Genomic DNA, 17,817 nt, shown 5'->3' on the forward strand with positions numbered 1-17,817 from the left:
TAGATTTGAGATTTTTGAAATTATTGCAACCTGTACACGCTTAGTTAAAATTATTTATTTTCCCTGCACTTTACTTTAGTTTTACTTTTAGAATTGGATTGCATGATAAATTTGACATTAAAGTTTGAGGAATCCGTTGCCATTCAAGCCAAATGTCCAATTACTGTGCATTGCCAGAATGTTTTTCATTTAAACACAATATACAACAGTGATGGTTTTATTTGCTGCCAACATCACCCATTCATTCCAGTTACCTTTTTCACCTGAAGGAGATTCTTAAATGATGGAGATGATGAACCTACTGAAGTAAAAAAAGCAGTATCAATCAGATTTGTAAGATTCGCATTCCAGAATATTGGGAATATGTGCAGTCACTAGCAAAAAAAAATGGAGGCCACAGGGCCAGAAATGTGAATTTCTGGCTCAAAAGGGGCTTCACATAACACCGGCATGTGGAGAAGTTTTCAGATTGGGTTTGGCTCACAATCCCATCCCAAATAAGGTTGGATCTACCTTACAGGGGAAATTTGTATTTGCTATTCAATTATTGTTGTTGGCTCTAATAGGTTTTGAAGACCTTTGGAAACTTTGCCAGGTAAGAGAGCTCAGGAACCTTGGCAAAGCCTGCTGAGGAATCAGTAACATATTGACAGTTAATTGTGGACAAGTGGAGATGTCATGATGAGCTGATTTTAAGATTATTCCATTGCCAGTACGTGTCTGTTCGATACCACATGCAGCCTCATCAGATTCTTCCATTTCTCTGTGACTTTAGCAGATTGAGTATGACTGCCAACATTTGGCCATCATTGACCTATTGTACAACATTGATCTGGCCACCCACAACTTTTCAACTGTGGGTGTTCTCGGCGTTCAGAGTCTTATATCTGCATCACCTTTAAAGGTTGACTAGAGTGTGATCCATTTTTGAGTTGAGATGATTGGAGCTGTGCTGGTGCTTGGAGTGGAAGGAATGATGTGAGCTGGTCTCCTCTGAGATGCTCTCTGCTGTAGCCACAGCTGTAAAAGAACAGCACAAACCGTTAGCTGTTTTAATATTCATCACACTATCGTCACTGCTGTTACTTTGCAGCTAGAGTAAATGAAAAAAGACCAAATCTTCCTCACATCAAAAAAAAATCACTCTAAACTGAGCACCAGAGATGGAATGATTGTCTTGCCCACTGGTCAACTCGAGCATCCCCATCTCAGTGGAGGTCAGAAAATAAATGGCTTCCTAAAGAAGGGCTTATGTCCGAAACGTCGATTCTCCTGCTCCTTGGATGCTGCCTGACGTGCTGTGCTTTTCCAGCAACACATTTTTCAGCTCCTTTAACACTCTGCCTTATCATATTTGTTACGGACCTTTTATAAGCTGCAGAAGAGAATCCCTTATGTCCTAAGAAATCCCTGGTCTCATGATAGGTTACCGTGCCTATATGTCTTTCCCAATATTTTTCCGTCAAAGAGATGGATTAGATGGATAGTGAGAGAAAGTTGCCTGTGACCCACATATATTCAGTTCTCCTAAGGCAGCTGGTGAGGGGGCAAAGAGGAGTCATCTCACCATCCGAACCATGAAAAACTGATCCTTACCACCTCATGTCCACAGATTGCATGTCATTCACTCAGGCTCAACCTTGTAGCTCAGCGTAGTTCATTCACCTTGCTGCATCTCACGGCTGCTCTACTAGAGTACAATCTCCATCTAGCCTTCTTTGTTTAGCTGCGAGGGTCTTATATCAGCTGGGAACAATCTATTCTACCATCCATAGATTGCTGGAAGGGGTCACCAGGAAATGTATTGCAGAGTTGTGGGTCTGTGCTCTTGAGTATCGAGAAAATTCCTTTCAGATTGATAGTATCGAACAGCTGACTGTAACTTGTTTTGTCCCTCTATGGATACAGACCAGGGCTCGGACTAAATGGAGGAGAAGGATCAAATCACCCCTGAATGCCAACAGAATGCCTAGGAAAATTCAGTTGATTGGGGTGGGGGGGGGGGGGGGGGGGGTGGGGGGGTGCAACTGATCAGAGCTTCATCTGTGGTTGCAAGAACAATGGGCAGTTAGAAAAGTAAGTGGTGGCCGTGAAGGAGAGATAAGGAACCTGGATGCCACAGCCCTTTTTTTTCCCAGGGGTAGTGTCTCTTGCTGGGGCCTGGGATGAAGCTTTTTGCTTGGGCTAATAGTTGCGCCAAACCACTCACCATCTTGACTTGGAAATCTATCGCTATGTCTTCAGTGTCGCAGGGTCAAAATCCTGGAACTCCCTCCCAAATCCACACCAAATGATTTGCAACGTTTCCAGAGAGCAGCTCACCACTAAGGCTATGGGGGATGGGTAATAAATGCTGGCATAGTTAGCAATGTTCATGTCTGATAAGTGCATTATATAAAAAAAAAGAACAACCTGGTTAAAATGTTCCAGCTTTGTGTTTACACAACAGAAACACATCAGCTGTGACCTTACCAGTCTGCAGAAAGTGTGTTTTGAGTGATGGCTTTTTGTGTGTCGAAATGTGTTTGGGAGGAAAAATATTGTGACTAACTTATACTTTGTAATGCCAATTTAAATACGGAGTCTAGAAATTTAATGCTTTATTTGTGTGTAGTGGCTTTAAGTTTAATGGAGTGTTGATAATCATTGAGAAGAGCCATGAACTGTTCCAATTTCTGTTTCTGTACGACTCCAAGTATGCCCAAATCAAATGGAGAAGGTGTTTCTACGTGATTGTGTCAGCTGTTAAATTAATTAGTAGGAATCATAAAAGTGTCCCTTAAAGCCAAAATTTAGTGACAAAAATCAAAAGGTAGCCCCTGGGAAAATCTCAAGAAGAGTCCTCCGAAGAAGAAAACAGATTTTGTACACTGATACAGGATAGATATTTAACTTCTGAGGTGTCCGATTTCTCAAAAATATGTCCCTGAATCGGGTACTGTGGGCTATTAATTTGACATTTTCTTTATCCTGACTCTTAACTTGCAGAGACATCCAAGTGCTTCAGAAAATTCAGTCAGAACTGGCTTTTATTGAATACTAGAGCCACCTCCTATAATAAATCCACCTGATGCAGGATTTTTGCGCTGAATTGCATAGATGTAAAGATACCTTTCCTATCATTAATTTAATGGCTGTCACACGACAAAAGTCTGCTGGCTGTCATCAATCCCTCTAATATTATTTTTTCCACTGAGCAGACCTCTGAGGTTGCAGTGCAGCAGGGGCTTCCAGAAGCCAATATGTTGGCAATGCACAGAACTTCCCATCCATGGCCACACAGCTTAGAGTAAAAGTTGCTGGTCAGTGTACACCTTCTCCGAATTCCAGCCAACTTCCCATTTTGGATCTGTACCATAATAACTACATTTTTTTGCCAAATGGCTAATTGACCTGATTTTTGTGCTTTCTGTCAAACTGGGTCTAAAGGACAGGCATATTGCAGATGTTTCAATACTTTTATAAAATCTTCAATATGTATGATATCTCCAGCAATGGCAGAGCTTAGTTTTCAGCCAGGTACCAGACCTGAGTAATTCGTTATTATGATAGGTGGTAATGCAATACTATCACTAACAAATTCAATCATCATTCACAACAAGGAATTGGAAAAAATTTCTTCAAATGTTGTCAGTAACTTAAGGTGAGATCTTCCCAGCCCGTGAATGAAGCGTGTTATGGTGAGAAATTTGGGAGAATCATGAGAAGTCGCCCACTGAGGCCGTTTTAACATCAGGAGCTACAAGCCACATTTTCAACTACATTCTGGACATCAAGGCAGGATTCTAACTAGTGACTGGTGACAGGCCTATTAATGGGAACTTATTGCTCAGTATCCATCTCATTATGACTCAGATTTGCCCCATGACTCTGTACTGTCTTATTTTACCACTTATCTAATGGAAACTGAACACAGACTTCCCAGCACTGAAGTCAGAGTGGGGACTGATGACTCCAGCTCACTACTCACTTCTCTGAACTTCGATGTTGGACATTTGGTGTTCATGTCTTAGGGCACATTTCATGGGCAGCAGCACATGGATCCCACATCCATGGACCCTGGCACATGCATGTGGCATAGCTCCGATCCACTTACAATATACTTTTGTAATTTAATAATGCTCTTTGGGGGTGCACTGATGACGAACATTGGAAGACTGATGCAAGCATACTGTATGCTAATGGATTGCACTCAGCTCATGGATGTATCTCAGTGTTGATCACTTGTTATCTCTCACTTGGTTACTTGCCTACTTTAATGTCCACAGCATCCTTGTCCAGCCTTATCTTTCAGTACTTTGTCCCTCAGCCAGAGCTAACTGTCTTTACTTGTCTCTTGCAGCAGATACAAAATCAGAAACCTTTCATGGTTGTCAGTAGTTCTCAGTCAAGGAGTGGACATGTTACTGTAGGCCATGTCAACCTCACACCTGCATCATATGCCAGCAGCATATACAGCGGAAAACACTGCATGTGCTTTGGGCAAATGGTCATGTCTCAAGGTCACAGTGGAGTACTCCTCAGTTAAGTCAGAGGAGACACTCTTCACTCTGAAGGCCTCAGCCCAGTAAGTCAAGAGCAGCCTCCAATATTAGTCTGCGATCTTGGGCCTGGTCATTCGGCGAGTCAGGTTGGTCAGGATCAGGTTCCTTTCCTTGCAGACACCCCACCACCCACCTTGTACACTAATACACATTTTACTGTATTTTCATGTAACAGTGCATTTATTATTATTAATCTTATTTTCATCATCTTGACACTCCCTGCTGTACTGTGAGTTCTTTTCTTCTGGAACGAGATAAAGGGAGGCATTGAATGAGATGGAAGGGGATGGTACAGTGCGAGTGCAAGTGTAGTAAGGGTGGTTAGCTGTCTCGAGTGAGTGAGAAGGCACCTTTGCAGAGTTAGTGGTTTGGGAAAATTGAGTGGCTGAGTCAGTGAGGGAAGATGTTGCATGCATTAGTGAGAATGTGAGAGCATTAACCTTTATAGAAGGTTGATGCAGAAGCAGAGCTGGAATGAATGTGAGCTAACAGAGAATATGGTTGTACTTACCTTGGCAGGCATAGAAAACTGCTGAATGTTCCTGCAGGTATGAGACCACACTGACCCAAATGACAACTTTGGACCAGGCTGGTGTGATCTGATTACATGGCCTTCTCTGCCAATCCTGTGTAGCAGACATTCCTCTTCTATACCACCCATTCTCAAGGATCCTGTCTGGGAAACAAGTCACCAATTCCCTTAGCTGCTATGTCTAGTTCAAATGTAAACCATGCAAGGCATCTCCAGATGTGATAGTTCTCAACTGGATGCACAATGACCTTTGACAGGTGGCACCGATGTGATGTACAGCAGGATATCCCAGCAGGATATCCCACCTTCCAACTATGGCAAGTGATCGAATTGGCTAGCGTTGGACGAGGTGGGCACCACGAATGGGTGTGTTAGATAGTTAATGGGGCAAGCTTGGGAGGATAGCCTGAGAAAATTCACTTGGCATCACTGAACTTCCATGAATTGGAATTGAAGCTTCCTTTGTTTAATGCTTTCACGAATATGATAGTTATGTACTCTCACAAGTTTACCCCCTCAGGATGAGGAGGTCTTCAAACCAGTCAATTTCATTAGGCAGCAATTTGAGTACTCAGACAACAGCTCACCAGAAACTTTATAAAAATTACAACTTTGGTTAATCATTTTGAAGGTGACTTGCCCAGTTGACCATGTCTGATACGTAGTGACCCATAGATTCCTTTTGTTTGCTGAAGTTGTCATCTTTCTATGTTGCTGAAGTGAAAGCTACAGAATAGTTAGGCATCGTGTTTTAGAATGAAGGAGCAAGAAACCAGACATAGTTTATAATCACTCCAACACGTGAAGATACCCATTCAACATTCTGTTTATAATCTGAGGGAAAGAACGGATTTATTTCCAAATACATCTGTTATAAATATTGTTCAAAGTTAATTGGAACCATATACCAATGGTTTCAACTGAACTTTTAAGTAGTCCCCATAATGTAGCACATTAGAAAAAAAAAGTTAATCTAAACATTGTGTTTTTAAATTCTTCATACCAAAATCACTCCTGCTGCATGAAATGTATGCTTTTTAAGGAACTGCCTATACCCTGACAAGTTGACAATTCTCATGTCCGAAAAATGTTAAGTCAGCAAGATTTTCTTTTGATAATTTGAGCATTATCTCCCAGGGAGATTGATTAGCTCTGGAATGCCAAATTATTCTATACAGTGTATGTGCTGCCAGCAGTTGTGTGTGGCGTGTCACTTTTATGGCACTGTATAATGTTGTTGTTTAAAATAAACCCCTCGACTCCTGAATGCTCAACTCCATTTTTCCCAAAATATGAGAACATAGTAAAATACTTAAATAAGATGCATATGATTAGCCTCAGCAATTAGGTGTTTGTGGGAACTTAATTTTTAAAAGAAATATATACCAAAAGTGAGGTCACGCACACATAGTCTTCATTGTGGTGAATTCATTCATTAACAAATGTAATTTTAACATTTTGTTGGCCAGTTTCATTTGACCCTGCGAAGTCTGTCCCTCTGTGCATTTGCACACATTTGTTATTATACCTGTAATTGAATCCAATGACAGCCCTAATCACTCTCCAACATATATGAGATTTGGTGCAATGCTGGATAAATGCAAATATGCAGTCCTGTTGGAATTTCTGTTGATCCTAATTTGAGAAACATTCAAATTAAAAGTTATTATGACACAATGGCTCTGCCACAGGGAATAGTCAATTATAACATAATTTCTTCAGTTCACAGATTGGAGTAATTTGACACCATTGTATTAGAATCAGTAATGAACCAATTATGACACATTGCTGGCTTAGAAAGCACAAAAGTATAAATAATATAATTAGAATTTGGCAATGGATTCAAGTCTTTTCATTTTTTAACATTTCTTTCCATAGAACTTGTTCCAGCATATTGTCTATCAGATATATTCAAAAAGGAACTTGACCGGTTGACCTAACATGAGTGGCAGGATAACCTTTTAGTAATATTAACATGATTGGCACTTAGAAAATAAGGAATAATAAATTAAAGGCAGCACAGATTTGTTAAAAGCAAATAATGTTTGATCTACTTGATTAAGTTCTTTGATGACCTAATGAGGAGGATTGATGAAGATTTGTGATTTATGTTGCACATAAGATTCAATAGTAGCAGAATTCAAGAGGAGTTCCCAAAAAGAAATAGATGAATACTTAAGTGGAAACATTGCAGGGCCATGAGGAAAGAATAAGGGATTAGGATGAATTAGATCATTAAGGGTGGCACAGTGGTTAGCACTGCTGCCTCACAGCGCCAGAGACCCGGGTTCGACTTAGGCGACTGACTGTGTGGAGTTTGGACGTTCTCCCCGTGTCTGCTTGGGTTTCCTCCGGGTACTCCGGTTTCCTCCCATAGTCCAAAGATGTGCAGGTCAGGTGAATTGGCCATGCTAAGTTGCCCGTAGTGTTAGGTAAAGGGGTAAATGTAGGAGAATGGGTGGGTTGCGCTTCTGCGGGTCAGTGTGGACTTGTTGGGCCGAAGGGCCTGTTTCCACACTAAGTAATTTAATCTAATCATTCTTTCAAAGAATGGTTTCCTTTAGTTTAGTTGATGTCTCAATGAAGCCTTGGTGAGGTAGGCCTTCCAGGAAATGTTTTCTCAGGCCTTGTCAGAGTATTACACAATCAAAGCCTACCTGAACTGAGAAACCTTATCCTAACTTGATCCTCAAACCTCAAGTGATTTTTTAGCTGGCACTGGCTTACCTGACAGATAGTTCAATTCAACAAAGATACTTATTCCCTGTAGCTGAGCCAAAAATGTCATAATTACTTCAAATTTGAATATTTCTCAAATTAGGATCAACTAAAATTCCAACAAGAGTTCATATGTTCCTTTATCCAGCATAGTACCAAACCCTATGTGTGCTGAATCCCTCAGCTATGTCTCAGGATGGAGTACTGGAGCAGTCACTGTTACTGGTAAATTGTGAGCACAATAAAGCTGTGACTTTTAAAATTCCCTTCACAGCTATGTCTCTCACACTTGCCCACTACTCCCAGACTCTGTCCCACTTAATTCTGCTAAGTCTTGTCATACTTGTGATTTTCATGTGACACATCTCCAGCCAAGCTGATGCATTTTACCTATGGGTCCTGCATCCAGAGAACTCTCGCAATAATGCGAGTGATAAGAAAGCCTGAGTCACAGCTGGACTTGTACCTATTGAGTATCAGGATCACTTAGTTCATTCTACACCAAGGGGAGCAAGAGAGAACAGGAACTGAGTTATCCTGTCTCTGGAAGACTTGTCTCTCAGTAACTCGCTAGTGATGTCATTGCTGTAAACAGGCCATGCTGAGTTGAATTAGAACTTTTGTTTCTCATATGCCTATACTTGTTACATTAGTAGAAAGTTGGGGACAAACATGGCATTGGTAAAACATATAAGTGCGTCATGAAGATTTTGGATCTGCATAGAGTCTATTTCAGTTATGATTTCCCCAGTCTTGAATAATACATGCCAATAGTTTGGATTCCTGTATGAATAAGTCACTCAAGTTAAACAGAGTTCTGCTGGTTTCATGTTTCAGCAAAAATCATCTTCAACAAAGAAAAAAAATTGACCTTAGTAATTATAGGTGGTGGATTGATTGTTAACAATATCATAAGATTGGCCTTTTTTCTGTGTTGAGACTTATCAGAAACCTGACAGCAATTGGATGGGTTTACATCAGTCTCTGTTCAGACGTAAATAAACATGAATCCAAAGGCAAATAGAATGAAGTCTGGTAGACAGTCACAACTTTGAGAAGCCCAAGTTTAGAATAGAAGTGTAGCTTTGAACAGGAGAGTGGTTGTTCCGACAAATTAAGTTGCAGAAGTGTAATTGGTTTACTGCCCAGATTATCTGGGCTCAGTGTTTGAAACTGTCACCATGTGCAATGAAAAAAAGGACGGTGTCCATTCCTTTGGGTGAACATACTCTTATAATAATCTCCAATCGAAATGGAAGACAGACTTCTCCTTTCTCCAGAGCTCTGGAAGAAAAGCAAACTTAGTGTGTGCACTCAATTAGTCAACTTGATGACATTAGCATAGATTTTCCATTTGGCAGAGACAGCTATGCAAAATTAATATATTTTGAGCAGATTTATCATTGGATTAATTTTTTTCAGTTACTATTATCAGTGGTAACAGTTACCACAGAGTAATTAAAATCTAATTAAAGCAATAGTTTTATGGACCAAAATGTACCCATTTTCTAAGTCAAATTTCAATATTAAGTGACCAATTTAGATTGTTCATTAATAGTACAAGAGAGTTATAGAAATCACATATTTCAATGTACCAGTTGTGCAATAAATCAACTCTTGCCTCTAAATAGCCACTTAACAGCAACGAAGTGCATTGCCCAGGTCATAGTCGCCTATCTCTATTTTAATATTTTCACTTTTGTAATAGTTAACAGGTGAGGTAGTTGTTTCATGAGCAGCTGTTCATGGGAAGGTCCAAGGTATTTTTGTGGTAGCACAGTTGTTTTTTTGCCATTGCATTTACTAATAATGAAAATGTCAGTACAAGTAGGAAATGGGAAAACTTTATACTGTCAAATTTTATCCGTAGTATTAGCAATTAAAACTGCATTACATAACAGTTAATATGTTATGCACAAGCATTCTCAATTAAAATTGCAGTGGAGTTGGATCATATTACAAAGAATGTACTGGGAATACATGTAAAAGATTGGCAAAGTAACAGCTTTTTATACAGGGAGGAAGTGTAGTAATGCAGTTATTATTAAACCAGAGGTGAATTGTTCTGAAGATGATCCAACTGAACGCACGCATAATACTTAGCGTTGAATAAAAATGCACATTCCAATAATTAGAAGGAAAACAATCTGCTTTTGTAGCTGTCCTTAAAAATATTTCAGAACTGAAGCAGTACATTTTTCAATAACTGGAAAATATTTAAAGCATGAGAAGACTGTCAGATTTCAGTTCACTTCATTGATATTGTTTATTACTCTTAATGCTTGTAAAAGTCATATCAGTTAACTTAAGAAGTGATTTGTTCAATAGTATTATCATGCAGTTTTATTTGAGATGACTAACTATGTTTTAAGTAAAAGCTGTTCTTTTGATCAGCTTCTTCAGCCTATTTTGTGTTGAAATTACATATGACATTCAGAAATGAATTATTACTTGCTTTTCAAGGGATAGAAATGTCTCTAGAAGTTATACAAGCTAATTACAAATGTCTGACTGGTTGTGTTAACCTCTCTCTCTCTCTCCTTCCCCTTCTCCCACACTTTTTTTACTCTCCCTACTCTCCTCACAGGATCTCCAGTTCTTACTGGCACAGGCACTATCATCTTGATTGTTGATGATGTCAATGATAATATTCCAGAATTTGCTTACAAGACCTACCATGCCACGATTGCCGAAGATGTTCCAACGGGGACTGATGTCTTACTTGTAAACGCCACTGATATTGATGAAGGTTCAAATGCAGTTATTAGGTAATGGTATTTTGTATGATGCATGTTTCCTGTACTGTTGTGATGGCTCAGTATGTTCAACAGTAACTCGGTAATATGTCCAAATACAACACATTGGCTTAGAAATTGGACTGCACCATCCTATATTTCAAGAGAGTTAACAACCATCTTCTCCAGGGCTCTTAATGCTGGCCTAGTCAATGACCCATGAATGAATTTTTAAAATAGTCTGTGCCAGAGGTGCACATGCTGCATGTTATGGGCATGATGAAGCACATGCATTTTTCAACATAGTCAAGTTTCTGAACAATTATGTTCTCATTTTTCATTAATACCAGGACCATGTGAAGCATTTTGTCCATGATAAGTCTCTTGATATAAAATGTATTCTGGATGGCTTCAAATTATGACTTCTTGTGGAGAATCCACTTTGACATCTTTACTGTGGCTTGACATTCATTCAAACTGTGAATGAATTCCATTGGCTAGACAAAAATCCAACGTAAAAGTCTAATTCCCAATTCAGACAAACAAAAGTAATGATGAAGCTAAGTGATGGTGACATGTTGTTCACAGCACCACTCAGCAAGGGGTTGGTATATTTTTACAGAAGGGAGAATTCTTTAAGCTTCTTTATGCTGCTCAGGGTAATTTCATAAATTAATCTGTTCAATTAAGTTTTCCTGCCTCTGTAAATAACATTCCATGCAGGAGTTTCACAGTAGGTAAGTGGAAGCAAGGTTCACTTATATATTGTTTTGTGCGATTGTGCGACATACGAGTGGAATCAAAGAAATCCTATTTTCATTAATGATTAAGAATTGTTTTGTTATTTTCTATTATTTATTCTATATTAACATCACTGAGTGTTGTAGTTGCATATCTGTGTGTGTGTGTGTGTGTGTGTGTGTGTACACGTACGAAATGGATTGGAGTGGTGGAACCCAAACTGAGTATCAGTGAAAAGGCTAATGTTGACCAAGTGCCACTTGATAGCACCATCAATGAAACCTTACATCACCTTGCTGCTGATTGAGTTTACACCACTACCTTCTCAAGAGTAATGAGGCTGAGCCAGCAAAGGCCACAACCTATGAATGAAAAATTGTCACCAACAATACCTGTTTTGTCTGGAGGTGGCAATGACGTATTTCACAGATAAAACTGCTCCTGTGACATTGGGTGGCTTTATTGTTATGTGTCAGCACTATGGTGCCAAATGGGATTGACTTCAACAGGTCTCGAAAACCAAAACTGTGCATCCTTATCGGTCAGCAGCAGATGAATTGTCTTGACTGGCCGTCTGTAATTTCATGGCCTAGAATATCTTTGACTCATCTGCAACCACCAAAGCAGACAATCAGCTTTGATTTAATAAAGAATTGAATGGTAAGAGGCACTCCTAAAAATCAGATGGTCAACCTGCTGAAGCTTAAATACAAGCCAAACACTGTAAATGTCATGCAATGGATCAGATCTTACCGAGGTTTATAAAATCAAATAGTGCATAGGTAAGGTGAATAGCAAGGGTTTTTGCCCAAGGGCGGGAGAGTTCAAAACTTAGGGAGCTTATTTTTAAGGTGAGAGAAGAAAGATTTAAAAGGGACCTGAGGGACATTTTTTCTCACGCAGAGGATGGTTCATATGTAGAATGAACTACCAGAGGATCTGGTAGATGTAGGTATGGTTACGGCATTGAAAAGACATTTGGATGGGTGCATGAATAGGAAAGGTTTAGAGGGATATGGGCCAAATGCAGGCAAGTGGGACTAGTTTAGTTTGGGAAACTTGGCCAGTATGGACCAGTTGTACTGAAGGTTCTGTGTGACTTTATGGCTGTGCCATTCCTGCCAAATCCCATCTTGAATGGTGGTCGATGGATTAAACAATGAACAGGAAAAGGCTCCACAAATATCCCCATCCTCAATGATGGAGAAACCCAGCACATCTGTGCAAAAGGCTGAAACATTTGCAATTCTTCAGTGAGAAGTCCTGAGTGATTTATGCATCTCAAGCGCTCCTGATCCACAAGATCACAGATATCCACTGTCATTCAATAGAATTAACTCGTATCAAGAAATGTTGAAGTTCTGGATACTGAAAAGGTTAACTGCCCTGATAAATATTTTGACAACTGTACTGAAGATTTCTGTTCCAGATCTAGATGCCAGCCTGGCCAAGCTGTTTCAGTACAGCTATACACTAGAATCTACTTGATGAAATTACCCAGATATCTCTTCTCGATAAAAAAAGTAACATTTCTGTAACCCAGTCAATCACCATCCTATCAGTCTACACTCAATCATCAGCAAGGTGATGGAACGTTTAATTGACGGTGCTATCAAGTAGCACGTGGTCAACATTAACCTCTTCACTAATACTTAGTTTGGGTTCCACTCAGGCTACTCAACTGCTGACCTCATTACAGCCTTTGTCCAAACGTGAACAATATCAATGAACTCAGAAGGCAGATGATGGTGAATATCTTAAATATCAACCAATAGAACTTTGGATGATGTAATTCAGAGACAAAAATGGAAATTGCTGGAAAAGCTCAGTAAGTCTGGCAGCATGTGAGGAGAGAAATCAGAGTTAGCATTTCAGGTCAAGTGACCCTTCCTCATCTTCTGAAGAAGGTCACTCAGCCTGAAATGTTAACTCTGATTTCTCTGTACAGATGCTGCCAAACCTACTGAGCTTTTCCAGCAATTTCTATTTCTAGTCCTAGATATAAAGGTGGTATTTGACCAAATATGGCATCAAGGAGCCCTAACCCCAAAACTAAAGTCAATGGGAATCAGTGTGAAAATCTAACACAAAGGAAGGTGGTTTGGAAGATGGAGATCAGTCACATCAATGACATCACTGCAGATGTTCCTCAGGATAGTGTCCTCCGCTCAACCATCTTCAGTTGCTTCATAATGAACTGTCTGTCCATCATTAGGTTAGAAATGAGGATGTTCAATGGTGTTTACATGATATATAAAAACATTTGTGTTCATCAGATTCTGAAGCAGTCCATGTGCAGATGCAGCCAGACCTGGCTAAACTTTGTGTTTGGACTGATAAGTGGCAAGTAACATCCACACCACAGAAGTTCCCAGCAATTACCATCTCCAACAAAAAAATCAGTCATCATTCCTTGACATTCAGTGTGTCACCATCACTGAATCTTTAGTTAACATTGAGTGTTACAATTGATCAGAAACTGAACTGGACCAGCCAAATAAATACAGTGGCTACAAGAGCAGGTCAGAAACTGGGGGTCTTTGAGTAACTCACCTCCTGATTTCTCAAAGCCTGTCTACCATCAACAACACACAAATCTGGATTATGATGAAATATTCTGTTCTTGCCTGGATGCATGTTGTGTCAAAAACAGTCCAGAACCTTGACACTATCCAGGACAAAATAAGCATGCTTGATTGGCACCTCATCGAAAACCTTCAATATTCACTTGCTCCATCTCCAACATACAGCAGCAACATTGTATACCATCTACAAGATATACTTCAGAAACTTGCCAAGGGTCCTGAGAAAACACCTTCCAATCCTGCAACTTTCATTACCTACAAGGACAATGACAGCAGATACTTGGGAACACCAGAACACGAAAGTTTCCATCCAAGCCGCACACCATCCTAGATAGGCATAATGCCACCATTCCATCACTAGTCTGGATTAAAATTTTGGGATGCATTTTGGTGTACTGACTGATCATCACCTTTAAAAGGCCAATTATGGATGCAACATCCACGTCCTATGGACAAAAAAAATCTGCTCACTTCCTAAAAGTTTTGAGTAACACTGTACTTGCATTGCAATTAAGCAAACTTTTTCAGCTGCTTCCAGGCTGGTGTCTTCATTGACTGTAAAAGAAGTACAGAACTAATTCACCCACTATATTTCTTTGCCTCACAATGCCCCCATAACAATCAAAGAGCATAACATTTTAAACAAACCAACCTGATCCTGGATTGTTCACCATAGACAAAAAGAAATGAGTGATAGTAAAGGACAATCCGTCGTTCTCTCCTCTGACAACACTGAATTGAAAACCAATGCTTTCCTTCCTGAGACAGCTAGTTCTCAAGTGTCTGAGCCCATGCTCTTCCTCTTTCCCTTATCTTCCATTGTCCCCCTTTGATTTGCTGTTTTTACCTCATTCATATTTCTCAACATCACTCTACCCTCCTCATCTCCTCCTCGTTCCCTTCTGTTTCTCTCTCCCTCTTTAAATTATGTAAAATTTACATTTTAAATGGTACAATAGGTTTAAATATTTAAAGCAATCTGGATTTTAATGCATTCTAAAATAATGTGTGAACATTTCTCACTTTCTGCCGTGTGAAGATTAGATTAAATTCCCTACAGTGTGGAAACAGGCCTTCGGCCCACCAAGTCCACACCGACCCTCCGAAGAGTAACTCACCCAGACCCATTTCCCTCTGACTAAGGGTCAGAGCATTATGGATGCAACATCCACATCCTATGGGCTAATGCACCTAACACGATGGGCAATCATGGCCAATTCACCTGACCTGCACAACTTTGGACTGTGGGAGGAAACCAGAGCACCCAGAGGAAACCCACGCAGGTAGAATGTATAAACTCCACACAAACAGTCACCCAAGGCTGGAATTGAACCTGGGACTCTGGTGCTGTGAGGCAGCAGTGCTAACCACCGTGCCACCCTTAAGTTGAAATGAGTCGAAGTGGTTTCAGCCAATTTTGTGATGGACACGCCACCACAAAAAGACACAAATCTGGCAACAAGTTGCTGAGTTTGAGACATTATAGTCAGTCTCACATTAACATTAGACAGTGCTGCACAATTGTAGGTGATATGTTTGCAGTTTCTAATTCTCAACAGTTTTGGGTGCAAGAAATGTAATATTTATTTGGATTTCACGAGGAGTCATGGCAAGCAAATAGCATTCACAGCTGGCAGGATTAAGGCATTGATTTCCTGCATTATTAAAGTATATACTGGGAAGAAATAAGATTTTCCTTGAGCCTAATTCAATTAAAATGAAAACGGCTGTAATTTTTTGGCAGACATTGGCTCCAGTAAAAGCAGGCTACTAAACTTGCTTGATGACAGTTTAGGAATCATGTCACAATAGAAGCAGAGATATTGCCATCCTTTTTCTAAGCATTACTTCAGTGTATTATGAATCTGGTGAATTGGAGTGGAATCGATTGACTCACAATCTACCTGGCATGTAAATTTCCCTGTATCAAGTTGGATCTATTTACAGCATCATTGACTTTTTGGCTGTCAGAATGCTTCTGTTAGAGCACATTTCAAGGATCTGCTTAAGGTGGAGGAAATGGTTTAGGAAGATAGGCTGCTGGGTGAGGAAACCACCATTGGCCTGGACTATTGTAAAGTGAAACGTGCCCATCTGATCTGCAGAGTCTGCTACATTTAATAGCTGTGTGACATTTTGGGTGGACTCTTCCCAAGTCCTGAAAGACCTGGGTGAGAGGGAGTGGTTTAGGAGAATCGCGTGAGAAATCCAATGCAGGCTTTCTTGTCATCAAAAGCAACACGCTGCATTTCCCAACTCAGTTTCGGAGGTCGAATCAAAATTCTTGCATATGCATGCAAGAGGCCTACTAATCGGAAATATTGCTCATTATCAACCCAAGTACTACCTAATTTCGCCTCAGTAATGTCGCATGATCCATCAGATAGAAACTAGATGCCAAGAATTCCCAGTATGAAACATTGAATGGGTATCTGATACCCCTAACTCTGTGCTTGTTCCTCCGACTTCCATCTTAGACACCTGGCATGACCAACATCGTAGGGCATGCTCCATGTGCAGTGGGCACTTTATGTCCACAGAAGCTAGCATTCAATATGAACAAGCCTCTCCGTTCCATCATGGTACATCCTTGATCCACTTACTAGAGTGCCTCTACACTGTAACCCTGCTCCTCACCGCACTCAGGCATCTTTCATTAGAATGCAGCTGTAAGGACACTTTGCTTGCAGGGTAATGTACCCATGTGCATAAATTGGACCAGGTTACATCTCACAGCTGCATGCTTGCTCATTTAATGCTCACTCACTTGGTGCCTATCTGGATGCCTTGCCCTGCTTTGCATTTTACTACTTCACCCCAACAGCCAGAGCTAACAGGCACACAGTAGTTCTGTCTTGCCTTGCCTTTGAACAGAAGTGCAGATTCAGGAAGCTTGCCATTATTGTTAGCAGGCATCAGTCAAGAGAGTGGGTCTTGTTGCTGGATGGCATTATTCATTGCCAATCTCTCACCTCTACCACACGCTAGCAATATAACTCAACAAAAGTACTGCTTGTGCATCAACTCTCCTTTTAACGTCCGTGGAGAGTAGCCCTCAATCAAGACAAGGGAGATGACCATCTATCAGGGGATAGGGTTTCACAGTGGGTGAGGAGCTCAATCCTGGGCACTCTTCCACCCATCTTGGCTCTTCAACCCTAATATATTTTCTTTTGGAATGAGAGAAGGTGAATGATTGATTAATTAACATGAAAGTGTGTGACACAGTTGTGATGCTGGATCAGGTTCGGAGGTATGAGATGAGCTGAGTGAGTGATCAGGCAACACAGAGACCGTGTAGGGTTAGTGGTATGAGAGCAATTGGGTGGGTAAGAGTGAGTGAGGAAAGATGTTGTATGTAATAGTGAGAATGGTATAAAATAAGCAACATGCTGCATTGGATTTCTCACATGATTCTCCTAAACCACTCCCTCTAACCCATGTCTTTCAGGGCTTGGGAAGATTCCACCCAAAATGTCACACAGCTATTAAATGTAGCAGACTCTGCAGATCAGATAGGCATGTTTCACTTTACAATAGTCCAGGCCGATGGGTGGTGGACACCATAGCATGGATAGACTGAGTGTGAGCTAGCAGTAGAGGATGGTGGCAATTCTCCTGGAAGAGAACAGCCTGGAAGAGATAAGTGACCTCCTTCCTATGCTGCTGGGCATTCCTCCAGACGGCCGAGAATGCACTGACACAAGTGGCAACCACCACCCAGGCTGGCAGCATCTGTTTGGTCTTGTTTGTCAGTCCTAGGGCAAGAGGATATCCATATCTCAAGAGCCTCCAGTTCCATGCCCACAAAACAGGGGACTAATTACCTTATTTGTGCTATGTCCTGGGCAAATTTCAGAAAACGTGCTGAATAGCTGCAAACCAACAGTGCTTGACCAGCTGCACAATGGCCAGTGCCCGGAATCCTGGGATATCTAGCAGTGGTAGGGACCTCCAGGTAT

At 40.6% G+C, this 17,817-nt stretch overlaps 1 protein-coding gene across 1 annotated transcript in view; it reads left to right on the forward strand.

Moving 5' to 3' along the window:
- The window catches only part of fat4 (FAT atypical cadherin 4), a 308,318-nt gene that overhangs the window by 211,774 nt on the left and 78,727 nt on the right, over positions 1-17,817 (forward strand). The window contains exon 7 of the mRNA XM_060851445.1: positions 10,382-10,562. Within this exon, the coding sequence (XP_060707428.1) occupies positions 10,382-10,562 (181 nt within the window). The remainder of the gene's footprint in view (positions 1-10,381; positions 10,563-17,817) is intronic.

The sequence above is a fragment of the Hemiscyllium ocellatum genome, chromosome 36, assembly GCF_020745735.1.
Source record: "Hemiscyllium ocellatum isolate sHemOce1 chromosome 36, sHemOce1.pat.X.cur, whole genome shotgun sequence".
Lineage (NCBI taxonomy): Eukaryota > Metazoa > Chordata > Chondrichthyes > Orectolobiformes > Hemiscylliidae > Hemiscyllium > Hemiscyllium ocellatum.